The sequence below is a fragment of the Vanacampus margaritifer genome, chromosome 12, assembly GCF_051991255.1.
Source record: "Vanacampus margaritifer isolate UIUO_Vmar chromosome 12, RoL_Vmar_1.0, whole genome shotgun sequence".
Taxonomy (NCBI): domain Eukaryota; kingdom Metazoa; phylum Chordata; class Actinopteri; order Syngnathiformes; family Syngnathidae; genus Vanacampus; species Vanacampus margaritifer.
In genome coordinates this window covers 20718237-20745239 of record NC_135443.1, presented here as the reverse complement: position 1 = coordinate 20745239, position 27003 = coordinate 20718237, and the positions used below count along the sequence as shown (strand labels likewise).

The 27003-nt window shown below is 39.1% G+C and overlaps 2 protein-coding genes across 5 annotated transcripts; one reads left to right on the top strand and one right to left on the bottom strand.

The window, feature by feature from the left end:
* The first annotated feature begins 1857 nt into the window (after positions 1-1857).
* On the top strand, positions 1858-13774 carry lnpk (lunapark, ER junction formation factor). 4 transcript variants are annotated; one of them, XM_077581693.1, is made up of 16 exons: positions 1858-1995; positions 2648-2703; positions 3263-3304; positions 4544-4594; positions 4670-4806; positions 4879-4922; positions 5011-5051; positions 6944-7027; positions 7105-7156; positions 7475-7585; positions 7868-7978; positions 8048-8153; positions 8253-8323; positions 8446-8616; positions 8925-9005; positions 9914-13774. In XM_077581693.1, the coding sequence occupies exons 2-16, from the start codon at positions 2677-2679 to the stop codon at positions 10108-10110; spliced, it is 1326 nt and encodes a 441-aa protein (XP_077437819.1). In that variant the 5' UTR covers positions 1858-1995; positions 2648-2676; the 3' UTR covers positions 10111-13774. The 4 variants fall into 4 exon arrangements, with proteins under 4 accessions (XP_077437819.1, XP_077437820.1, XP_077437818.1 ...); XM_077581694.1 differs by having other exon boundaries at positions 4879-4937; positions 7886-7978; XM_077581692.1 differs by having other exon boundaries at positions 4879-4937.
* A 53-nt stretch (positions 13775-13827) lies between these two features.
* Positions 13828-25808, bottom strand: LOC144061337 (acetylcholine receptor subunit alpha-like). The gene is made up of 10 exons (XM_077581696.1): positions 25647-25808; positions 19752-19894; positions 19612-19656; positions 19017-19126; positions 18742-18937; positions 17832-18069; positions 16390-16613; positions 15348-15462; positions 15141-15265; positions 13828-14865 (listed from the first exon to the last, which is right to left on the bottom strand). The coding sequence occupies exons 1-10, from the start codon at positions 25699-25701 to the stop codon at positions 14737-14739; spliced, it is 1380 nt and encodes a 459-aa protein (XP_077437822.1). The 5' UTR covers positions 25702-25808; the 3' UTR covers positions 13828-14736.
* Positions 25809-27003: the final 1195 nt, after the last annotated feature.

Sequence of the window (27003 nt, the reverse complement as noted above, 5' to 3'; positions counted from 1 at the left end):
ATATATTTTAATTATCAACCAGACACAATGAAATTATGATTTTTCTGTACAAACATGGATATTGGTAATAATATTATTTTAAAATTTCGGGAAAAATATTCTACCAGAACATATAGGCTGTTTGTGACTTTTTTGTGCTTTATTTTATACTCTAAAATAATTAGATTCTAATTGAAAAATATATTACGGTAGAGTGGTTGTATGAAACCTTGTTTTTGTGATTAAGCCTATTTAATTTCATATGTTTTTATTGTTAAATTGCAACATAGTTAATCATACAATGTTATTGTTTTGTTTTTTTTTAAACAAAAATGCCCTTGAAGGTGACATATTATATGAAACATAAAACCCTTTTCTTTCTTTTTTTTCTTTTTTTAATAAGTATTGATTTATGTTCAGATCTGGATGGCTCTGTGCATTTAATATTCCAAACATATTTCTGCATATTTTGCCTTTCATCAGGCAGTCTTGTTTATGCAAATGAGGTTGAAAGTGGCCGTGCATGTTGCCGGGTGTAAAATATGTAAAATATGTCTTCACGGTGGGCTGCTCTTAATTCACTACAAGGGCTATAAAAGGGAGCTACAGAGGCGTGCACCTTAATGTCTGAAATAATGAGGATCCATGCGCATATTTTAACATGCGTAATAGTTAGCTGGAAATATATGCTGATTTGCATCAGAACTAAATAGCCTTGGCTGAGGTCTGCTGCTTTATTACAGCTCAGTGAAGCAAGTGTGTCTATGTTTGGGTATTAGAAGTGGTGGGCAAAAGAAAGAAAAAAAAAAGTTTGGGTTATCTTAGGTGAATTTGATGCAACACAAACGCGCGTGAGTGTTTGAGGCTTTTTGTTTTATGGCGTCCATAACGCTTCACTGTGCAGAGGAAGCATGCACGCCGCCATTAAAAAAGCTGATATGCAACTTGATACATTCATTCATAATCCTATTCCGTACTCTATGCACGACATGCAGTGCTCGTATGGGCCATAGCGCGTCTGCGTAGCATCAATTAATGTCTTTTGTGGACGATTTACTGGCAAACCGGCGTCACTTTAACACAAAAAAACAACCGAGAGGACGTGCCATTATAGGGTTTTATGGAAGAAGGTGGATCTGCCATGAATTTTAATACCCAAAGACAATGAAACGTGTGTTATAACGTCTCCATTACTGTGTGAAATACGCTTATGGACATACAGTATGAAATGGCGCGCAGTCGGTTAAATTACGACGAATCTCGAATGCAGCGTATTCCTTTTAATGTGGCCCATGTGCTGGTGCAGGTCCAATGAAACAGTCAAATAGCACCAGCTAGCGGTGGACGTTTTTATCTTCGGAAATACAGTAAATTAGGTTTGTGCAGTCGCACTCCCCATCAATTCATTGATTTTGAAAACACAGATGAGTTAATAAATAAATAAATAAATAAATAAATACAACTTGGCGTTGTCCAAACATGGACAACTTCAATGTAAAACACTTGACTCATCACGTTACGTATAATGTATTAGCAAAATAAGCATCGAATGCTTCTCATTTGACGAAAACGACTATTGCAGGGAGTTGAAAATTGTGTTTGAGAAGAAAAACTACAGCGCAAAGGATCTTGGGTAGAGACTCAACACACTCCCACTTGTTGATGTCGTCATCACTTCGTATTGCTTCGTTCTGTCACTTAAAATCGAAATCTGATATCTATGTCATGTTTAGAATCAGAGTTGATCATTCAAATAAACAACTAAGGAAATAATCTCGACGAAAAATGCGGGTGATTGGCCATTGAAAGCGTGTTTGGGAAGAAAAACTACAAATCAGAGGAGTCTTTGTAGTATCTCCCTGCCACTTCCGGTTTCGTCATCACTCCGCGCAGCCAACCCCGCTTCTGTCAATTCGCTCTGTCACAAAAAAACGAAACGTAGAAAGTATCCTATTTGCTTTCGAACTGTCTTTGGTGGAATGACTGGATAATTGAAGACTCGAAACATCACCGAATGTAAGTAATTTGATTAAAAGCAAGATATATTTTAAATTCCGCCTTTGTTGCGCCTACTCGACAATTGTTGTGAAACAAGCTAAGCAGCTAAATGATCAAAACAGAGTTTTGATCCAAGGTCTGCTTTACAGTTTGGTTCGCTCGCGACAGTTTGACGCATATAAATATATATCTTTCTACCTATATACGTTTTTAAAGCCAACTAGTGTATGTTTTCGTGGTTGTTTTTAATGCATAACATAATCCTGGCGTGTAACCAGACAATAGGATAGTGCTAAGTGGGCACGAGTCTGTGATTTAACTAGCCTGGCTGTTGGCATACAATGAGGTGCTGAGTGAGTGGTTAAGAAAACCTCTTTATCTGCATATTACGTTGATCACTGATCAAGATGCATGTGCTTTGATGTAATTAACACGTAGTTAGGTGTTGCATATTACATATGTGCATAGTTTTGTACTAGTATTTCAGAATTTACTGTCCTTAAACCCTTAACAAAAGAGCCCATTGTGCTCAGCCCTTTTCTTCAATGATGTCGTAGGCATTTGGTGGTGGTTAAATACCTAAGCAGTACACATCGCCTCGTTTTAGGAGGATTATATGCTGAAATTAATCTAAACGAGTTGCTTAAACACTGCTTCTTCTGTTCCACAGTGAGCCAAAAGAATCAGCGAAGAGGCACCATGGGGGCCGTGATCTCACGATGGAAGGTACGTTTTTTAGTGAAGCTTAGCCTTTTTCTCTACCACTGTAGTTTGAATGCATGAAGTGCTAGTTAGGTAAAGTAATTGGAAGGAAGATGGCCGTAATTTACATTTCTACTGGAGTGTTAATTAAAAATATAGACGTGGTGGAATTTCAGACTTGGTTAACATGATCGGTGAGGGATGGGCTAATTAATTGACTTTTATGTTGCTCTGATTAATGGCACAGACATACTTTTTTGACAGAAAGACTTGAGGGTCATATTTTCCAGAAAATTGTGTCCGAGATCATAATCGCACAACTTCTGTGTGGGCGGTCTTCTGTGTTCCCCCTTATAAGCCTTAAATAGTGATTAAAAAAAAGCTATTTCTGTTCCATGTTGTCATGCAGCAACACTATTTTAAGTTACAATTCTCTGGAAGGACTTTTATGTTTAGACATAGTAGAAGTGTCAAAAAGTGGGAGAGTGGCCAAGGAGCTGCTGTAAGAAGTAAAACATCGAAAAAATTGTGAGCTTTTTTGATGGTTTATTATCTGCATGATATGTTTCTTTATTTCCTGCAGGCCAAACTAACCACAGTGGAGCAGCTGGAGAACCTGGACAAGGTGATTGCTCAATATTGCTTTTCATCTCACATTCTTACTATGAACACCTGAGACTTGTCAAGACAAACAATTAAATATTAAGTTTAGTATTAAAGCCCCTCGTGTTGATGCAGACACACTATGGGCTTGGTTCTTTACTCCAAATATCACCTAAAATATACTTGGCTCTCAAAGTGCCCCCATAATGACGTACAAACCCAATTACAAAAAAGTTGGGACACTATACAAATTGTGAATAAAAACTGAATGCAATTATGTGGAAGTGCCAAATTTCAATATTTTGTTCAGAATAGAACATAGATCACAGGTCAAAAGTTTAAACTGAGAAAATGTATCATTTTAAGGGAAAAATATGTTGATTTTAACTTTCCTGGTGGCAACAAATCTCAAAAAAGTTGGGACAGGTAGCAATAAGAGGCTGGAAAAGTCAATTGCACTTATAATAAAAATAGCCGAAAGATCAGTTACCGCTAATGAGGTCCATTGGCAACATGATTAAAGTAGAGAAGAAAAAAAAGCGCATCATAAAGGGGAAGGTGCAACAAAGAAAGCCCAAGACATTTGAACAGCTAGCGAGATGTGTGTTAGACAAGAATGGGACAGCATTCCTATTTCTAAACTTGAGAAACTTGTCTCCTCGATCCCCAGACGTTTGCAGACTGTTGTAAGAAAAAGAGGGGATGCCTCACAGTGGTAAATGGCCTTGTCCCAACTTTTTGAGATTTGGTGACACCATGGAATTTAAAATCAACATAGTTTTCCCTTAAAATGATACATTTTCTCAGTTTAAACTTTTGACTTGTTTACAATGTTCTATTCTGAATAAAATATTAAAATGTGGCACTTCCACATAATTGCATTCAGTTTTTTTCACAATTTGTATGGTGTCCCAACTTTTGGGGAATTGGGTTTGTACATTAAAATACATTTCATACCTAATGATTCAGTTTAAATGTGTTGCACATAATGGTTGTACCTTGAATGGAATGGAATTTAATTTATTGTCTTTGCACATGTCACAAGTATCGAGTAACAAAACTCACTTGATGGTTAAAATCAGTCCAAGAGACATAAAAAGCAATCACCAACACAGGGAGATGAATGGGAAGCCTGACGGATCACCAGAAGGCGCCCCGATTTTTCATAGATGAAAAAGAGATTCCGTGTACGGAACTTCGAGAACCACTACACTATGCTGTAGGTTTCATAAAATGAACATTAATCTGTTCCTCCTTGTAGGAGATTAAGGACCTGGAGGAGTTTCGAGCCAAAAACCAGCGACTCCAAAAGGTTCACTACACTCTTACAGTCTTAACTAGGGATGTGTTCATTTTTTTAACCAAATCGGTGTGTTTGCATGTGCAGTTGTGGGTCGGCCGGCTTCTAATCTACTCGTCAGTCTTCTACCTACTGACCTGCTTTGTGGTCTACTGCCTCTACATGCCTGACCAATGGCTTCATAGATTAGCCATGGCCCTGCCTTTTTTTGTGTACCCAGTGCTGTAAGTAAACGCGAAGACAAACGTCATGTCACCCGTTTTGTCCTCTGTAATGAGCATCTGTCTCTCCTCTAGGGTATGGTTCATCCGGAAGTTGCTGATTTTACTTTTTTCAAAACGTACTGAGAGGAACAGTAAGGAAACCATTAAAAAGTCAATTTTCCATGGCATAACTCTAAGACATTTCGTCCTTTTATTGTTTTTTAGGTGACATCCTGGAAGAATTAAAAGTTACCAAGAAAAAGATAGTAAGTTTTTGTCAGCAATTCAGATTTGCAGTTTGTTTGTCCTTTCTGTGTTTATCTAGATGACTTTTTGAAGTATCTTCCATAAATATTTCCTTCCAAACATCTAGGTGATTTTGTGCCCTAGGCGAAAGTGTAGATTGTAGCCCCCCAGACAACTACAAGTAATGCAAATAAATAGCATAAGTACAGTGCAATACAACTGTTAAGTGCAATTTGTGTTGACATTATTAACTACAAAATGTTTTCAAACTATGTACAATATGATACATATAAAAAGTAATAAAAATAATGAGGTCAATGACGGACGCCCATTCTGTTAACAATTGACGGGAAACTTAACGTTATTTTGATGTTTATTTTTATAGACAATTCTGTTTGACATTCATGCTTCTACCCTGGGCCCGTTTTTCCTCCTCCTTTCGCCGCTTTCTTAATGCAGTGCTTGAGGGCTTGGACCTTTTCATTGTAAAGGTTTTTGATGTATAGACAACAACATAAGCGAGCCGTCCATCTATCAATAGCACTAACACTCTTGAGATTATGCTGAGATGTAAACAGCAGCAGCAGGTCAGATTCAGGGTGCCAGGTCATGATCTCATATTTATTTGGACTAGAAGTCATAAAAAAATATTATATAAAATATATATGTGGTATAATGTAACATGTATAAATAATGTAATGTAATAATGTAAAATAAATAAAATATATATGCTCTATAACATTTTGTAGCATCCTCGGTTGAAATAAAGGTGGTCTCTCCAACTGAAGGTTCACAACTTTTATTAAACCTTCCTTTGTGTGAACACGCTGTAAGTGCTACAATACAAATAAACAAAAATTGCCATTAATAACTCAAACGGTATGTTTTGTGTATCCTTTTACCGTATTTAAGCCATATACTAGGGTGACCATATTCCTATTTCTAAAAATAATGACACTTGCCCCTTGAAATTGTGGTACCATTTGCAGTTACACAGTGTACTTCATCTCCCATTAGTCACGCGATGCCAACTGGACATTTTCATGAATTTATAAAACCCCTGGATGCCCCAACAGGACGGAAGAAAATGGTCTGTCCTCCCAAAAGAAGACACATTTGGTCACTCTACCATATACTATAAATTAATTGCCTTAAATTATTTCCTTTTAAACCTTGAGTACAATTTATATTGTAAATACACATTTCAACTTTGCCTGTTGCTTTTTATAAATACCTTAAAACAAAGAAACCATACAGAAATACAGATTCTTAGTCAATAAAACAGAATCTTGAGCAATAGCATTGCTAAATATTTACCAAGGAGCGTTAGCACACTCCAGTGGACGAAAACGGTAACGTTTTACTATGCAGTAAATTACACATTGAACATGAAATATAGCAACATTAGTTAAACAATGAAACATTGCTCCAATACAAACCTCGTTTTCTTCTCAGCTAGGTGCTAAAGAATCGTTCACTGAATTAGTTGTAAACTTCAGTTTTCTCTGATTTCCTGTGGCGCGCACACGTCTTCTCTGCACTTGGAAGACGGCGCTACTAATGGCAGTTTGTCGGTTACTTACGTCAGTTCCTAACGGTTTATGAGACCTTTTTCTGTATCCTTCAAAATAAAACTCAACTATATTATAATAGCACAATAAAATAACACAATTCTGCTATACAAAATGCAAAAACAAAAATAATAGCAGGGTCATTTACATATTTTATTTTAGAAAACCTGAGGGGGAAAAATATTTTTTATCTTTTTTTGTCTTTTTGCCCTGCAATTTGGCGCACCCTCCACTAGATGGCGCCATAGGCGACCGCCTAGTTTTCCTATGCCTACCCTGCTTCCAAAAGTTTTGCTCAATTGTTTCCCTGTTCGGAATGGTTTCTTGCTTTGTGGTTGCAGTTAGAAGAAGTGATGGAAACAGAGACGTACAAAAATGCCAAACTCATCCTGGAACGCTTTGACCCAGAAGCCAAGAAGAAAGCCGTGGGTGTTTTTCTTCTCCTTTATCTTTCTTTACCTTTGATTGTGTTCTTATTTGTCTTCTGATTTTTATTCTGTAGGAGCTGGAGCCAACCCCAGTCCGACCACAAATGACTCCCAGGCCTGGACAAGGTACGCCTCGTGTGTTGCACACATATGAAGCATCACATTTGACATGTTAGGGTAATTATAGGGTTTTATAGCAATAAGCTAGTCCTATAATAGCACGTTTATCACAGTGGAAATCTCGTAACTCCCTCAAAGAAAATTTGAAAAAACATTAGCTTTGTTGATTGTACATGCAGATGTTTCAAGAACCTGACTACTGTATGTTTTTATAGAATAAAATAAAAAAAATAAAAACTTCAACAAAAATGTTGTTGACGAATTAAGCTTGTAAGAAAAAAGATAAGTTTTTCATACAAATGCATCACCCCATATAATTGCCAGACATTCGACAGCGTGGCATGGCCATTAGACCCCCTGGTACCCCTGCTGCCGTGATGATGACTCCCCCACCTGGAGGTCGACCCTCGCCGGGCCCCGGGGCCACACCTGTGGGTGAGTGAACAGCAAGCAGCTATAGCGTTTTTATATTAAGATAATTGTTGTGTCGAGTGGCGTAAAACATGCGCAAAGTGTTGAGAACACTTTTTCATATTTTGCTATGTTACAGGATACAGCCTTATTTTAACATTGACTAAATTAATTTAAAAGAGCTTCCTCTCAATTCTGACTAGTCAAAAGAAAGATTGTTAATGGTGATGTCACAGGCAACTGGGAGTCCACAGACACTTAACTTAGGCATGGTAGTGCCTTTATCCGGTGTTGCTCTCCCTCCAGAACGTGTCCTTCTCTCAGGTCCAGGCGGACCACCCGAGAGAGCCGTCCTGTCTGCTGCTATCCACCAGGGGGGAGTAGTCAGGACCCCAATCTCCCCTATACCAGGTGTAGGTAAGATGAAATAACTGCTAACACCAAGAAATAAGATATCAAGTCTTTGATGTCAATATTGATGCCCAGGCCTGCATCCTCCTGGTCCTCCACTGGCGAGACCCGTTCTGCCCAGAGACAGGGGGGCTTTGGATCGAGTGGTTGAGTACCTGGTAGGAGACGGGCCGCAGAACAGGTATGCATGAATGAAGTTTCTCTACAGAGATCTACACCACATGGTGGTGCCGTTTAGTCGTTGTCAGCTCACTTCAACTCTTCTTTCCCGCTCCCTCAGATATGCCTTAATCTGTCAACAGTGCTTCTCTCACAATGGCATGGCCCTAAAAGAAGAGTTTCAGTACCTCGGTATGAACAACAATATCAAAATGGAAAATGTAGCTTTTAATAATCAATTTGAAATAATGGAAAACGATAGTATATAACTTGACACCTCAGCCTTTTGCTGTTTTTCTTGTTGGTCTCGTCAGCTTTCCGCTGCGCGTATTGCTACTTCCTGAATCCCGCCCGGAAGACGCGTCCGCAGGCTCCCAGGCTGCCGGAGTTCAGCTACGAGAGGAAGCTGCGCACTGAGTCGCTGTCCCCGAGAACAACGCCGCGTTCCGGCACTGACACAGAGGAGAGCGCACCCCCTTCTGGAGGTAAATACTATTTTACACACACAGAAAAAAAACAATCAGAAAATGGATCGGTGTGGATCCAGTTAAGACTACTACTTACACTTTAATGGAGCAGTTTGCTCCTGTTGAATGTATGGAAGTGCATCTTTAGTCACTCAAACCTTTAGAAAAAAAGTAGGATTTTTGTAAGTTGCCACACTCTTCTGCTGCATTGTGTTCCCCTCCCTCCTTTAACCTCCATTTGCTTCTTATCGTGCATGCTTTAATAACAAAAGCGTATGACCTTCGTCTCCGAGCTCTGCGTTTTAACGCTGTGATCTTGCCTCTAGCCAAGGCGCCGGTGCCATGGAGTTTGGTCCACAGTTTCCCCGTCCGGCAGAACCCTCAGAATCGAGCTCGGCAGAGTCCAGGTCCCACCTTCCCAGTCCCCACTTGTTCCTTCCTTCCTTCCTTTCTTCCTTCCGTCCTCCCCACCCCTCCCTTTTCTGACATCACTTCAACTGATTTGATCTGTGATGGAACAAGATGGTGGCGCTAATAACACAGCTCACTGAGTGCATCAATTATGTTGAATCATAAAACACATTCTAATTACACAACTGGATCAGTTCATATGATAAATTCTTGTACTTGTTTGTTTCCCATTCAGAAAATATTTTATTCTCAGGAAGAGCTTTCTTTTGACAACTATACAAAAATCCACTTTATTAGTTACACCCCTACCATCTAACAATATCCATTACAAGATTACATTTGATTACACATGACATTTTTGGGTTTATGTAGCTACTCAACTTCAACAATAAGCATTATCTTTACTGTTTTAGACTTTTTTTCTATTAAAACAATGACTCACCAGTGATTGTACCCAATTAGTCAAAATTAGCAGTTGGAAAAACATTTGATGCCTCCTCCTGGAATGAGAATTTTCTGAAATGGTGTCAAATCTAGGTATAGAAAGTCAGTGTTTTACGATTCTCTTTGATTGAAATACTGTTTTTCCTCAAATAGTGGCCCATCCATTTAATAGAAAGATGCACTGCCCCAATTAACCACCTTAAATATTAAACCCCTACCTCTCTTTTTAGATTTTTTTTTTTTAAGTGTAGTGATCGTAGGCCACTATTTATAGAAATACAATATTCCTAATGTGTCTAATTATGTATTAATCTGCCTTTAATCCAGCACTTTACTTTTCAGCAAATCATTCTCTGTTTTATTCCTGTCAACGATAACCCTTTTTAAATTTGGCATGCTGCACTATCTTCCCCTCACACTTCCTGTCAGTTCACTAACCTCTCTGTGGCGTTTTCCTCAGACGAGCGAGAGCAAGGCGAAGGCGGCCAAAGTCAGGCAGAAATCGCGGCGGGTGAGAGTCGTGCCGAGGAGAGGGAGGAAAATGAGGAAAAGGAGGAGTGTGAAGAGCTGATCCAGGAACAGGAAGAGGAAAAGGAGGAAGAGGACAGGGAAGAGAAAGTTGAAGACACCCCTACTCATGCATCTCATCTGTCGTAGCTGCTGCAGGAAAAAAAGGTGTTTGCACTCGCCGCCACAGACTGTAGAAGTTAAATGCTAATCGGCACATGGACGATTATTTATGTGCCCGTATTTATTATATTAAGTCTTTCATGAGTGAGCTGCTGTTTGATGGCAAACAAAAACCAGGAATACGCAAAAGTATGGCTATGTTAATATATCAGTGATTATATTTGTTGCATTATTTTTGCATTTATAAGATTTAGTCCTTTATCTCATTAAATAATTGGATGACTATTTTATGTAATACAAATAATAAAGCATAGTCAAATAAACAATTTGCCATTTAAATTTTATCAAATTAAATAATAAGTTAATTTATGAAATCATGATATGAAATAACATGGGTAAAAATGAGAGTGAATTAATTCATTGTTAAAAAATATAATTTTGCCTGTTTACATACACATTTTACTATTCTATAAATGTGCTGGATGATCTGACTGATAAAAATCAAATGTGGCGCTTGAACACAAAAGTTTGTACAGCTCTTATTTTAAACGTAAACTTCCTTTAAACACTTAAGACTTTTAGCATTTGACAGCCAACTAGTGGAAGTTTTACCTGAAATACCAAGTGGAGGGGCAGCAACCACTTCATTAAACTAGTGGGAAAATGTCTTGCTTCTATTTGTTTCCTCTTAAACACAAACACAAATGTGATAAACCACACAGGCAACAAATAGTTTAAATTTTTTCTCTGTTGCTTTGGTCCTGGTCATGTTTGCATGGCCCTTTCGTTGCTATAGGAAGAATTCAATTTCTACGTTTTCGGGTTGATTGTTACTAGGCAGAATTTCCAATCCATCCATCCATTTTCTTAACTGCTTGTCCTCACAAGGGACGCGGTGGGCGGTGGAGCCTATCACAGCTGGCTTCGGGCAGTAGGCGGGGTAAAACTAAACTGGTTGCCAGCCAATCGCAGGGAGAATTTTCAATTATCCAGTTAAAACATACAAAGTAGCATTTTATAATAAATTACTCTAACCTGGACTTCACAAGAGTTCACTGCCACGTTACCTGCCACTTGCCCCCATTTAAACGTATTTGCCAAATGTCTTCTTGACTGCATTGGCACTGACTTTCCTAGTATTTAGTTGCCCTTTAAACGTTGGCTGGACTTTATTTGATAATGGCAGAAGATGAGGTACTCTTAGTTTTAGGTTGTCTGGCGTCCATGTAGCAGTGTAATGAACTGACATGTCCTTTAACTTGTACAGTATTTTATTTATTTTATTTTAGTACTTCATTTTTGTTTTTTGTTTACACTATTGCTATTTTTCACAACCACTTTTATTTGAACTTTAAAGTGATTCTATTGCCATGTTTGCATCCATAATCATACCTGAGAAAGATTGTCCCACTGTTTTGGATGTATTCAATTGTGATAAATAAATACTTGTTTTATTTTATTTTATTTTATTTTTTAAACTTTTCTTTAAATTAGTGTTTCCCCACTTTTCTTGAGCCGAACCAAATATTTTGAAAAATGTCACGGCACATCACCAAACAAAAATTTCACAAGTTTACACAAGAAGCTGTACAGACTAGTCAATTTTATAACTCTACAATGCACTTGTGTTCCAGTGTGTATGAACTATCCATTGGCATTTTTGCAATTTATTTAGTCTTTAATTACAGTACAGAAAACTATTAATGATGTGGACCTGACTTTTATCACATCAGTGTAATAGGAAATCATGCAGCCCCTACAATATACATCTCTGGCTTTAATAGATGAATAGAAATGTATTTTTTGTAATACAATTAAGTGAAAATGATTATCTCCAGTGCACATGAATGTACTGTGGCTCAGTAGTTGGGAATCACCGCTTTAAATCAACTACAGTGCTGCTCAAAAGTTTGTGAACCCTGCAGGCATGGTCATATTTTTGTATAAAATATTAAAATAACCTTAATAAATGTTTAATCATACCCAAATCTACAATGCTGACATTGAAAATAATGGACTTGAACAAAAAGAATGACAATTGTCATTCATTTTTTAACAAAAGTTGTTGATTTAAGAAAAACTCAGATTTCATTGGTGCAAAAGTATATGAACCTCTCACTTAATCGGACATTGCACCTCCTTTTGCAATGAGAACTTCGTCCAAACACTTTCTTTAGTGATTTATCAGTCTTTCACATCTACTTTGGGGGAATTTTTGCCACTCTTTCTTGCAAAATGCAGCCAGTTAGAGAGGTTGGATGGGCGTCTGACATAAACTGCCTCCTTCAGGTCCCGCCACAGTATATCCAGAACATGAATCTTGTTGTTCTTCAGCCATTCCTTGGTTGTATTGCTGGAATGCTTTGGATTTGTGTCATGTTGCATGATCCATCCTCTACCAGGCTGTAACTTCACAAAGGACGGGTCCAGGTCATGTTCCAGGATTTCACAATATTCCTCTGAATTCTTGATTCCCTGGATTATGTGGAGTTGTCCAGGTCCTGAGGATGAAAAGCCAGCCCAGAATTTAACATTCTCACTCCCATGCTTCACCCAAGGGTGAAGTTTCTTTTGCTGGTATGCAGTGTGTTGACTTTTCACCAAACATGACTGTTTTAGTTGTGACCAAACAGTTCAATTTTGGACTCATCTGTCCACAGAATGGACTTCCAAAAAGCTTCAGTGTTGTCCAGGTACTCGCTGGCAAAGTTGAGATGGGTAGCTTTGTTCTTTTTTGTGAGCAGAGGCTTCTACTTAGCAAGCCTTCCATGAAAGCCTTGTCGATTAACTTTTCTTCTGATTGTTGAAGCATGCACATGTTTCCCAGATGCAGCAAAAGAGGTCTGCAAATCCCTTGATTCGAGTTGGCTTTTTACCTGAATTATCATTTTTCTTGTGGTTCTTGCTGATATTTTAGAAGGTCATCCACTTGTAGAATTGTAGTAACTGTCAGTGTTCTCTAGTTGCAGATGATCTGCTTCACAGTGGAATGATGAAGCTAAACTTTTTTTTAGATGACTTTATAGCTTTCCCCAGACAGATGTGCTGTCACTATCCGCTTCCTGAGGTCCCCTGAGATTTCTCTTCCTCTCAGCATGACTGACCTGTATGGGTTCACCTGGCTAAGACTAAAGTGATGTGGTTTTGTCTCTTTTTTAGTCAGTGATGCACAATTTATTTGCTAAACCTCTCATTACATTGGTCCATTTCAGTGGTTAGTTCAGCTGCTATTTTGTCCTACCTGAGATCCTACATGACTGCTTGTTTTAAGAAATGCAGCTCAGGGTTCACTTACTTTTGCACCTACATGAATTGACTAAAACTCTTTTTAATTAAGTTTTGACTACACAATTAATAAAAAAAAGAAAAAAGAACAATGCATTGAATTGATAAACCTACACCTGTTATTTCATATAAAATGTAATGGTTCAGATTGAACAACAAAATCAGGTTGAAACAATTGGAAAGTCCAAATTGCTCAAGAGGTTCACAAACTTTTGAGCAGCACTGTATGTAATTTTAGGAGTGTTTTGGCCAAGTTCACTTGAACAACTTTATGTGTAATTACTGCAGTGGTTATAAATTTAAAACTTGTTTGTTGCTCTTCTAGACTTAAAAGGTACATTTATGTCACTCCCAGGCTGGTTTTCAAGACACTGTGGCTGCTAAAATAAAAGTTTTTCAGCTATAACATGAGTGCTTATGTAATTATTTGAAACATTGGAAATAAAAAAAACAAAACCGTACTGTAATTACAAATTTATTTTCAACTTGGTCATGTACACACAACTGGAATTTTGTATATAAAAAACAATAATGTGTGAGCTCAATATGAACTTCACGGACAAACTGAGTTAAATCAATTGTGGCAGCACAATCAATCACGTTGCTAAAAAAACATTCAGCAACAACACAGCCACAATTGACTTATTGACACTCCATATATATTTATTCTTTGTTGTTACAGTATGACACTGATTGTTATGTTGTTGTTACTCAGAACATACGAAAATGAATTATCATTTTGAATATTTCTAAACCTCTGTAGCACATGAATAAAATATTCATAAGTTTACGTCCTTCATGAATGTCAATGATCAAAACAAATCAATAAAACTTCAAGACAGGAAAAATCTGTCATGCCCTCGCTCCAAATGTAAATGTGACTTCCTGATGTGAATTACAAAGTCACAGTTTGGAAAAACAAACAAAATAACTCAACCCCTCAAAAAAAAAAAAAAACATGATTGCTATTTTATGTTTGACATGACAGGAATAAAAACTACAACAATCGGAATTTTTTTTCCCAAGAACAGTTTCAAGTATGACCAGCATATATCGCAAGACGCGACATTAGCCGTTAGCCTTTAGTGCTGGGGTGTCCAAACTTTAAACCGGCAGCCAGTTTGCTGACTGTGGTAAAAAAAATTCAAATTAAAAAAAATACAAAAATTGGCCCACACAGCACCAATTTTAACATGTTTGATAAAAAGATGAAAAACAATCCAAGTGTTATCTTTGTTTTTTTGTGTGCGGTGTAAAATGTGTAGACACCCCTACATTGGCACCGCAAACATACAACCTCCAAATCAACTCAAAATGTTCACTTTGATGTGAGACATGGAAGAAGACGTGCCCTAAGCATGTGCTCGTTCACAACGTGTTGAGCTCTATGAGTCGGCCGGCGAATACGGCGAGCGTGCCGATGATGCACACGGCCATGAAGATGCACAGCAGGATGTGATCCAGGACCATGGCCACAAACTTCCATTCCTCGGCTGCCTGCAGCGATTACAAAGATAGTCACATTTCATGAAAAACACAAATTAAGATTTTTTTTTTGTTTATTACATTGTTGGTGTCTTTTCATGACCTCCACCAAGTACAAAACTTTTCCAGGAAAACTTTGAAAGGTTGTGCAAAAATCCATTACGTTACCATCCATTTGCATTAGGAGCCACATGGGGGGTGTGATCCTCCATAAACATCAGATGGCGCTGCACCTACAATACTGTACCACAAACTGTCAGACCTTGATGGAGATCTTCCGTTCTTACATTGTTGGATTCCTCGTCCGACTTCATGGTCTCGGCGATGTATTTGACGCCTTCGATGGCGCTGCGGACGTCGGGGTTATTGATGATGGGCGACTGGTAGGGCACACTGGTGGGCATGGGGTTACCTGAGCCACACAAGTTTCGCGTCAAAGCGCTTTTTCCACCACAAGCGTTTGAAGAGAGTCCATTACACAACCGTGTTCTTACCCGAGATGTCGGAGATGTCAATGTCGGTGGAAAACAGTCGCTTCTGCCGAATCTCTTGGCTTGGACGTTTCATTGTGGAGAAAAACATCATATTAGGGATTGTTTCGATGAATACCTGTAAGAAAAGCAGCACAGCAGTCAATCAGGACTTGTTCAACTTTGCCAGATTGCACCCTTAACTTCGAACCCTAACCCTGACCTATCCCTAATTTTGAACCCTAACGTAAAACCCTCTTTTGTTCACCTACCTTCTATTTTGAGACCATAACCCTTGTTTGAAACCCTACTTTAAAATCCTAACCCTGACATCAAACCCGGGTTTGAAATTCTTGAGACTTGCTTAAAATCATAACTCTGGCTTCAAACCCTAATTTGAAACCCCAACGTTTGCTTTAAAAACCTACGTTGAAACATTGTCCTTGGCTCCCAACGCCAAATTTGAAGCCCTAACCCCAACTTCAAACCCTACTTTACAATCCTGACCCTGACTTCAAACCCCAACCAAGCCTTGAAACTCACATTTGACACCCTAACTTGGGCTTAAAACCCAGTCTGGACCCCTGTCTATGGTTGGAAAACCTAAAGTTTGGCATGAACGCTGATTTTGAAGCCCTAACTGATTTGAAACCCTACTTTGGAAGCGGAATCCTAGCTATAAAATCTTCCTTGAAACACTAACCCTTAATTGGGAACCTGATTTGAAACCTTAACCCTACAGTAGTCTGGAACTGTAATTTGGGACCCTTACTCTGGCTTCAAACCCTTGCCCTATTTTCTAAGTGTATTTTGGAACCCTAATTAAGGCATGAAACCCTATTTCGAACCCATAAAATTTAGTCTGAAATCTGATATTTGACTTGAAACCTCAATTTTAAACCATAACTCTTGAGTGGAAACCCACTTTGAAACCCTAGTAACACAATTAGTAATTTAAAACTAACACTGTTTCATAACCCTACTTTCCAATCCTAGTCACACGAATAGTGGCCTCAGCATTTGAGGAAATCCGGTCACATCACATGACCACGATCATCGCCCGCACCTTGCGTATCCAGGCGGGCATTGTGTGCGTGCTGGGCGAGCGGTGGTGCGTGTTGATGACAATGACGGTGATGATGATGGAGGCGATGACGAACACCATGGTGAACAGCATGTACTTCCCGATGAGCGGCACCGCGCTGGACGTGGACGGGATCAGCTCCACGATGACCAGCAAGAAGACGGTGAGAGACAGCAGGACAGAGATGGACAGCGTCATCTTCTCTCCTGGAGAGAAAAACGCCCACGTTCCTTTACTTCACAGCAGATGGGGTGAGCCTTTCCGAAACATTTTGAAATAATATACCACAATTTTACATAATCACTCATCTTTTGCAGGGGTTACATTGCTAACTTTCCCCGCAATTAGTGAAATCCACGATCTAGAAATAGCCTGTTGAAATACTCCCTTGGCATATTTTTCTAGCATTTACAGCACTTATTTTATGCACATTTAAAATAATAAAAACACATTTAAATATAGAGAGAGCAAGAGCAATGAATAAGACAAATATTGTGCAGTGTAACACAGTACTGATCACTTTTTGTCCAAAATAACAAACTTATATCACGGTATGTATCAATAATCATGTCCAATGATGTACATTATTAACTTTCTGTAGGTGTAAAAAGCAGAATTAAACAGGATTTAATTCATTCAATTATCTTCAGCAAAAACTAGGGTGGGGTGAAATACTGCACTTGCTGTTTTCACTCTTCTCTTTTTAAATTTACAATGTCAAACAAAATAGTGTGCTGCCATCTAGCGGCCAACAGTGGAAATATACCCAAACTAAACGGAATGAATGACAAATTGGAGGAGGAAAAAAAATCACAAATAATGAGATAGAGGGTGCTTTACAATTACAATTTTATGTAAATTTAAATTGGAGTACGTAACTAAATTGACAAAATGGCCAAATTAATAAGTTACTTAGTAAGTGTTCAGAATTCAACCATGGACATGCACCACATTGCGGAGTGACCACAGAGACTGTTAAAATTCCTTATTAGCTGCTGCTGTTTTGTTGAGTAAAAAAAAAAAAAAGCTGAGGCGTTAGCTTGCTATGCTACGTTTACATTGTGTTAATTGTTTTTATTTTGTTACTGATGGTTAAAAAATATGTATAGGTTTTCATAACTGCATTTCCCGGAGAAAGACTGTACTGTACTATTAGCATACAAGAAAAAAGTGGTACTGAAAATATGGTGGTGGTTTTCCAACTTGCACATTGTCCAAACTGACTGGAATTTCAAGGGTGAAAAAGTACATTGAATGGATTATTTATTGACAAAATGGTAGTCAAAACAACAACAAAATCTTGATGTAACCAAAAATGGCAACATAAGTGCTGAAAGACTAGTAAATTAAATAAAATCGTACAAAGCAAGACTTCCTTGATTAAAACCCAGATTTTCCCAAAATATTGTCACATTTGCACGTACCAGAGTCGGTGGGCAGATAGAAGACGAGGCCGGTGAGGAATGAGAAGAGCATGCATGGGATGATGACATTGACGATATAGTAGAGCGGTAGTCGCAGCATTAGGAAGTGGTAGGTGATGTCCAGGTAGGGCGTGTCAGGACAGCATGTGTAGTAGACCCAATGTTTCCAGCTCCGGTAGTCCTTCAGGACCCACTCTCCGGACTCCATGAAGTTACTCAGGTCTGGACGATCATTGTCCTACAAATGCGCAAAAATACACTTTATTCAAGTTTTAGGCACATTTTCAACTGTAGATCAGCTCTTGTTTACTTTTTAATGTATTCACTGTACGAACCAAATCAAATAGCCTATGCTTGAATAGTATAAGAATACTTTCACGTTTAAAGTTAGGCCAAAACTAGGTTCAATGGTTCCTTGAGATCATAGAGTCAGTGAGTTAAGTTTGGTAGATAGAATTAGTGAGGCTTAAATTTAAGCTTATTGTCACTCCCACTTGACGTTTACTGTTAAACTAAACAAAGCAAAGACAATTACACACACTTAAAACCACTACATAATTTAGCCATTAAGTCCGCTTGTGTAATGCTAATGCTAACAAATAATTGTAAACGCCTTAGACATGCTAATAATAGCATCTATTCTATGTAGCAGTCTTATGACCCTCTAACAATGGAATTTTTAACTTATGTAAATAACAAAACTACTGGGCATATATTCCTTATCCTCAGCGAAGAATGGCTAACTAAGGAGTTGTGATGTCTTTGCTATAGTCAGGATTATGCTAATGTACTGTATATTTCACCCAACTATACTTAAATTCTCTATCAAGCCAACGTTTGTTTTTTGAAAGGTTTGCTTTGTTATGAGAAACACTGGTTAATTAATTCTCATGGAAAGTTTCCAACTCACCGGGTTGATGACGACCAGCAGACCGTCGTACGTCCACGTGCCAAGCTTCATGCTGCAATTCTGCAGGTCGAAGGGGAAATGGAGGACGATGATCTCGCAGTAGCTCTTGAAGATGGCGGGCGGGTTCCACGTGATGTCGCCGTTGTGCTCCAGCAGCACTTTGGTCTCGTGGATGATGGCAAAATCGCCATCGGCACTAGGAAATAGGTTTCACAATAAAAATGTAAATAGTGATCAGTGACTGGGTGAGGATTGACTATTTAAAATGCATTTACTTGTTGTAAAGCACCAAGTCAGGCTTCCAAATGTCCATGGAAGGGATTCGGATCTTCCTGATTCCACCGTAGTCATCAGGGTTCCATTTCAGGTTGACATCCGTCCATTGCTGCGCGTCAAAGTGAAAAAATTTTGGTCATAAAGTGACACAAAAGCTTTATGAGTAACAAGTCGGACAGGACAGGATTCTTTGTTCATGGCTATATGGATGAATTCTTAATTTATAGTTTCGGTCAAATATTTTTGCAAGTTAAATGATGACTGTCATCATAAAATAAAAATACAAATTAAACAATTGATACCATAAAGTGATTAGGGCAGGGGTGTTAAACTCATATTAGCTCAGGGGCCACATGGAGGAAAATATGTTACCAGGTGGGCTGGACCGGTAAAATCATGGTATATAACTTAAAAATAATTGCCGTCAGTTATACATAGATATTTGCTACTTGCAGGTCAGCCCTAAATAGCCTGCAGGGTTCAACTGTAAATATATGGTTCCAAAAAATAATACAAATGTAAATGTGCCGTATCTTTGACACCCCTGGATTAGGGTCAAAAGTCAACCATTTTTCGAAGAATGTGCTTGCTTACTTGTCTGAGACGAACGTTACTGGTCACAATCTGGTTGACTTCATCCTGAAGGACAAAAAAGAAAAAGATCTGATTTGCTAATTTCAAAGCCGACATCTTAAAAAGTATAATTTTCGGAAGTTTTGGGGCGTCTTGCTTACCACTTCGATGAGCTGGATGAGCTGCAGTCCGACAGTGACCACCACCGCTTCGCTGAAATGGTTGACTGGACGCACCACCTTGTTGTAGCCGTTGAACAGGCGATTGACCAGACGCGTCTCGTCGTCTGAGCACCACGCCCGACCTGCGACACAAACGTCAGGTTGGGATTTGGCCATTATCAGACTTTTAACACCAAAATTAGATTTTGAACTCAAATGTCAATTACAATAATCAAAACAAGTTTTACTGTATTTTTTTCCTTTTTTGAGAATTGCTTCATTAATCCTGACGGTACCAAACACACTTCTTCTTTTTTTTTCACACAGCAATATATCTTATTAAGACATAAGTAGTGCTTTGACACCATCAGACAATCAATTGCGAACCCCTTTAGCATCAGCATCCAGCATCAGTAGGGCCATATTTCAAATTCACTCTTGATGACATTTTTAAATAGCCAAGTTCAACAAACAAAGTGTTATGTTTTGTTTAAAAATACCCTCTGACAACACATGTATAAAATATTATAGGCATGCTTTATACCACTTTTTTCCCCCAGATAGTCCGTAAGTATCACTGACTGGTATAGGCAACCTCCAAAACTACTCGATACCTTAAAATAAGGATGTTATTTGCTTGATACCAATACCTGGTATCAGTACCCGCACAATTATATAGTCAAAGGGTATTTAAAATTAGTTTAATGTACCGACAAAAACACATCGCTCACCATGACGTCCTCTAGCCAGAAGCTGAGCCGCATTGTATTTGTACATACTGTAATTTTTCACTAGCTGTGCGCAACAAAAACTTTTGAGTTGAGAATCACTGGTGCACCGTATATTATTGACATACCAGATACACTTTCATCTCATTCAAATGAAACAATAAAATGTCTGCCAGCGTGCGTTAGTGTATCAAAAAAGTGGCATCATTCCGTCTATGAAAGTTCAAGACAATCTTCTGGACGAGGATGCCACCTTGAACTGTCACCACATACGTTATTTTGGGCTCCCGTTGTAGCGCCCGACCTGACCTGACTAATGTTTGAGTCTCGTCAAATACCGGAACCATACCGGACAGGCAAGCCAGCGGGCCACGAAATAAAGCATCTGCCTCCTGTAATCCGAGACTCCCACGGCTCGGACTACAGGAAGAGTGGGGAATTATCAGATGACAGACGGGCAGAAACAGGCGCATGCAGATAGATTCAGTCTGGATCAACTAGCGGTCGGCGTTTCTTATCGCGGGAATGGAGAAGATAACTTAATCCAAGCGCTAAGAGGCTACGTGCATGGGAAGGGCGCAGGCCTCGGCCCAGCAGCTTGACCTGGGATTAGATATGATGAAGCAGCATTTGGCTCATTGCCAATGATTTTCGTTCACAAATTGGAAAGTTTCCATGGGAATTTATAGAAAGTGCAATTTAATGGTGGAAAGGTATAATTTTATTTTTTTGTAAACAGACATATGTAAAATAGATATGTCTTACCTTGCCTTGCCGTAATTGTGCCATACAAAAAATTGCAATTCTAAAAAAAAAAATTCTATACAAATTGCCTAAATGACAGTTCAAGTTAGTCAGTTAATTCTTATACTCCTTGTAGCAAATAAACAATTGTTTATAATCAATGTGCAGTTTTTCCAAGTGGAGAAATGTTTACAAAATGGTTGCAAAAACATGTTTACAAAATGGAGGTTACAAAAAGGTCTTTACAAAATTATGTGACGAAACACTCAAAAACAGGCCATCAGGTAGCAAACTTGTATCCAGTGTGTGTGTGTGTGTTATTTCTGGAATCAGCTGCTGGTGTGTGTCCTTTTTCATGAAGCCTGCAACACACACATATAGCATACATACGCACATTGCGTCGTCTACTCTTGTATGTTTTCCACAAAGATGGAGATACTTGCTATTCAGTCCGTCACGGTGTCTGCTTTTGATGTGGCCGCCCACGGAAATAGAAAAGGGGGCGCGGCCCACCGCGCACTTGCAGCTGTCAATCAACAGACGTTCTGCTCCACTCACGTTTCTGGACTTAGCCCAAATAAAACCTCACATGGAGGATTTCTTGGCACTACGCTCTAATTCCTGCTATTTAAAGTGTTGTCAAATTGTTACCTCCGTCTAACTCGATAGACATTTGTTTGACAGTTACCATTATGCGAATACCATCTGGTGTTTTTCCCCCTCAAAATTCCAAACGGAAAGCTCTCCAGATTTTGGTCATTTTGTTATGTTTCAGCCTTATTCCAATTCCATTTTGGAATATATCTTTTTATGATGAAAAATAGCACGCTACAATATTGTACTTTATAAAAACATACAGTAATGACATAATTAAATGCAATGTCGTGGTGAGCTAATTTGGAACAGACCTGTGGGCTACTCATGTTGTCAAGGGGCTAACTAGGCATCATATTTTTATTATTATTATTATTATTATTATTATTAGGGCAATGCACATTAATTGACACAGCAAAATGACATTCGTGTAATTATGCTGGCATTGGCACAGTTGCTCTCTCTCTCGTCTCCTGTGTGAAACTGCTCACAGGAGATTTTTAAAAAAGTGTCTAGCCCATGCCTAATCATGATGCGATACCTTCACTGACTTGCTTACTCGCATAATTCCATTGTGTGATTGAAAGCGCTGTCGAGATTGCCTTTAGGTTATTTCACTGAATCTTTTTGTTCATCTTTTCTCCTAAAGATCTTTTGCATTGATTCTACTGCATATGCTCAGAATGTCAACACTATAACGCGGCTTATAATACAACACCACGGTACAACTTTATTGGAGCATAAAACAACCTTTATAGTCCCAAACAGACAGGCCTCGAAGAATCTCAGTGCAATTGACGATATCTGAATAGATTATTAATTGCTTTTACACTGTTAAGCACGTGATTATGATGAAATATTGGCCCATAAGAGTTATTGATTACATAAGAGAGCCTGCAGGGTCACTCGAGAACAATCAAATTGGCGGAATTTTTGCAATTTGATGTACGTGCTGGTAACGGCTGGCTAGTAAATATTATTTGGAACACGCGGTTGGCCGGCGATAAAACAAAAAGGTCGTCCGTGATTTAGCAACTTATATGGTGTCTTTATCCGCTTGTTGGTGGCAGGAAGCGTCCATTTGTCATGCAGCCGGCTTCGCACGCTGAATCGGAAAATGTGAATGTTATTAATTACGCTCACAGAGAAAAAGGGGCTTGCCTTGAACGCTGGGGGCACTTGATTAATACCTGAGGAGTACAGAATACACAGAGGATAACCACACAAGTGCAATTTGGAATTTGAATAAAATCTTGGTAGAAATGCATCTCAAAACTTTTTTTTTTTTTAACCCTTATCCTTAACCTGCCCTAACCTTAACCTTGCCTGACCCTAATGACCCCACCTCGTATCCCTAATACCAACCTCCTTGTTTCTTCTTGCCTAACACTAACCACCCAAAAATATATTCTAAATTTTACACAGCACAAAACGGAGAAAAGTGCTGTTTACAATGCTGCCAAATTTGAATGATTAAAACGAGGTTGACCAGCCTTGTAGTAGATTGTCCGCCCTGAGACTAGGAGGTCGTGGGTTCAATCCCCGGCCGGGTCATACCAAAGACTATAAAAATGGGATCCATGTACCTCCCTGCTTGACACTCAGCATTAAGGGTTGGAATTGGGGGGTTAGATCACCAAATGATTCCCGAGCGCAGCTCCTGCTGCTGCTCACCGCTCCCTCAGGATATGGGTCAAATGCGGAGAACGAATTTCGCCCCACTTAGTCGGGTGTGACAATCAGTGGTACTTTAACTTCAAAAGTATATAAAATAATAAAATAATAATAAAAATAAATACAATAAAATAAGATAAATAATTAAAATACATAATAATGATAATAATATATGCAATATATAATATAATCTATATAAGTACATAAAATAAGGCTTCAAAGTCATGAAAAATCAAGCTAAATCTGCTGATTTTTTGCCTTGCTCAACTGTCAATCAAATATGTTTACTATGTCCTGTGAAAACGGATGCTACTTCTTATAGCATCTTTCTTATACCTTCACACACTTTGTTTGAGCCATGAAAATACACTATATCCATTTAAAGCCTCCTGCAGTCATCATAGAGCTTCTCATGCTGCGCAATGAGGCACTCTAATTACTCTTGTGTCATTAGCTAACTGCACGTAGCCAATGCTGATGAAAACGGAGGTCTCAAGCCCTTATGTAGTGGGGGAGGGGTGACACCTGATGGACGTCCAAGTGTCCCTAAAAAAAAGAAAAGAAGTAAGTACTAATAGTGAAGGGCTTGACAATTCTTTTAAGTGAAATGAATCTTTAGAATCAGTTAATTATAAAGAACCGTTCAAAAGATTCGTTTATCGAATCGTTCGTCTACGCAACCCTCTCCCCGCCGCCGCCGGCATGGATGTAAAAAAAAATCAAATTATATATATATATAAAATAAAACACACAGTTAATGTTATGTTGCTATATTTGTTGTCATGAGTGTGTTTCTCTCAAAATCAAAAGTACGTTCACTCACTGAATCATTCCCGAACCGGAATTGGCAACACATTCACTCAACTGACTCGTTCACTCGCTGATACGTTCGTGAACCAGAAATGGCAACACGTCCACTCACTGACTCGTTCACTCGCTGATACGTTCGTGAACCAGAAATAGCAACACGTCCACTCACTGACTCGTTCACTCGCTGATATGTTCATGAACCGGAAATCTCGTTCGCTCGCTGAGACTAACGGCAATAGCATGGGAGTACGTTCGCCCGTGTCTGACGCTGGCTGCTGATTGGTCGTTTGCGAAGTTTGACGACATGAGCGTGGCTGAGCTCAAATGAACTGAGAAAAGAACGAATCACTTCAGGAAGTGATCCGTTCACTCACTCGTTCACTGAAAAAATGTGTTCTTTTTTAACGAAACGTACGTGAACGACACAACACTAAGTAGTTCTCATTCTCTGCAGTGTGTCCTTTTGTTTTGATATGTTCCTATTAATAGCACTTAATCTCTTTCCACACTAATTTCTGTTAACAATATTACAAAATTACGTCAAACATTGCCTGTCCATTTTCTGTTATTTTCCATGAGGACTTTTAGTGTTGAGGCTTTTATACAGCTATTAAAGCTGGCAGAGGAGAAAGAGTCCCTGCGTCCTTGTTCAAAGTGACTAAACATCCGCCATTTCCCGGCTTGTAAATCAGCGTGCGGCGGAGGACACCTGCTTGCTGCCCTGACGAAATGCCTCAAATCAGAACATGGGCGAGAATGCTGACAATGCAGAGCTGTCGCTTTAAAGGGAATCTCAAGGACAGCGAGGTGGGAACTCACTTGTGCGGAAAACAACAGGTTCAGCCCTACCCTGCTCAAACCCATGCTAGTAAATCTAAAGCACAATTCTGACCATTTCTTATAGAAGTAGTGATATATTAGTTGTGTATGCAGTGGGACCTTGACCTGACCCCAACTTACAAGTTTTTTTTAGTTTTTTTTTTAGATAATAGCCATGGTTTGTCTGACATTTTTTGCCTTTACATCTAAGCAGTGAACTCAACTCACTTCACAACAACCAGCGGTTTGGTAAATAGAGAGCAGTTCTATTAAAAAACAACAACAAAAAGATTCAAGCTGTTTAAAGCCATTACCAATTTTAGTTTACTGTCAAAATACTCATCGTTTGTATTTGTGTTTATGTCCTCTAGCTCAATGCCAACGCAGGATGAACTGAAATATTTGGTATTTGTACTGCAAATTTTATCATTTGTCTGGACAAATGAGACCCTTTAAGTGCCTGTAATGGGTCTCCGCTCCTTTTGGAGATCCAACTGACATTTCACATGCTCACTCATGGACTCACCAGCCATTGCGCAGAGGGTCAAAAACAGCAGCATGTCAAACCTTGACAGCTTCATATCTCCTCCACGTTAGTCATAAAAGAAAGTGAAGATAAGATAAGAGGGTAGGTGGAACGCTGGCTTTCGTCGGCCTCCACACGACTTCAGTGAAGCAGCAGCAGTAGGACGACTCGATTAACTTTGTGGGCGAGTCATGAGAAGCCGGGAAGGCAGCTCTGTTTTTTAAGGGTACGGGTCCATTCCGTCTACTGTAAAGCCACCCCCACCTCACCAAACCCACTGGGAGAGCATCCACACCTCTCAGCAGGAAGACAGCTGGGAGTATATGTGTGTGTGTGTGTGTGTGTGTGTGTGTGTGTGTGTGTGTGTAGTTTCAAATTAGGGTATCAAACCGTGGTTAAGATTTTGTTTTTCAAGACAGGTTTAGTATTTCAAACTAGGGTTTAGGGTTTTAAAGTTTAGTCTCAAGCCAATAGGGTTTCAAGTAGGGATGTTCATTTCCTCTTTATTCTTGACCGATACAAGTACAAGTACTCACCGATAACAAGTACTGATACCACTAATGCATATGACATATATAATTTCCTGCCAAACACAATAATAACAATTTTCCTATAAATCATATTATAGCATTTTCCATTGAATGAAAATAATGGCAATTTTCTATTCTTTTAATTTCTCATTTCTAGTTATTGGTCGCAAATCGGCCATAAGAGGTCGCCATCGCGAACACCGATACCTTGAAATAAAAATGATGAATGCTATTAGTCCAATACAAATCGGTACTCGCACATCCCTAGAAATGATTCAAGCCGGAGTTAGGGGTTTAACCTAAAGTTTTCAAGATGGGTGTTTAGGGTTGAAATGAGGGTTTCAAGCAGGGGTTAAATATTCAAACAAGGGTTAAGGTTTTAGGCCATGTTAAGGGCAAGCCAGGGTTAGGGTCTTAAAGTAGGGTTTCAAATCAGGGTTCCAAGCCAGGCTTAGGTTTTTAAAGTAGGGGTAGGATTTCCATTTGTAGTTACAATTCAACAGTTGGATCACTTACAGTGCGTGTGTGTTTATCTCATCCCACAAAGCAGCAGACATGACACACACGATGAGGACTGCAGAGACAACACCGACAGACAGACAAACGAACGGATGGATAACAGACAGGTCGACAGAAGGACAGCTGATGGCTCTCACTGCAGGAATGGGAGGCATGTACACACACACTCACGCACACACACTTGTGTGCGTGAGTGTGTGGCAGAAAAGTGAACATTGCACAACTGAACATTTGTACTCAGTCACAGCATTGCTCGTGTATGTGCTGTGCTTAAAAATAACGTTTGGCCCATTTCACAGCGTAGATGG

Bases quoted from the DNA above. Each gene is read 5' to 3' on its own strand.
- lnpk (XM_077581692.1), top strand. From the start codon at position 2,677: ATGGGGGCCGTGATCTCACGATGGAAG. The intron at 3,305-4,543 runs GTGATTGCTCAA...TCCTCCTTGTAG, and splicing joins AGCTGGAGAACCTGGACAAG to GAGATTAAGGACCTGGAGGA. The intron at 7,157-7,474 runs GTACGCCTCGTG...TATAATTGCCAG, and splicing joins GACTCCCAGGCCTGGACAAG to ACATTCGACAGCGTGGCATG.
- LOC144061337 (XM_077581696.1), bottom strand. From the start codon at position 25,701: ATGAAGCTGTCAAGGTTTGACATGCTGCTGTTTTTGACCCTCTGCGCA. The intron at 19,657-19,751 runs GTAAGCAAGACG...TTTGTCCTTCAG, and splicing joins TCATCCAGCTCATCGAAGTG to GATGAAGTCAACCAGATTGT. The intron at 15,463-16,389 runs GTGCGGGCGATG...CTTTTCTTACAG, and splicing joins TGCCCGCCTGGATACGCAAG to GTATTCATCGAAACAATCCC.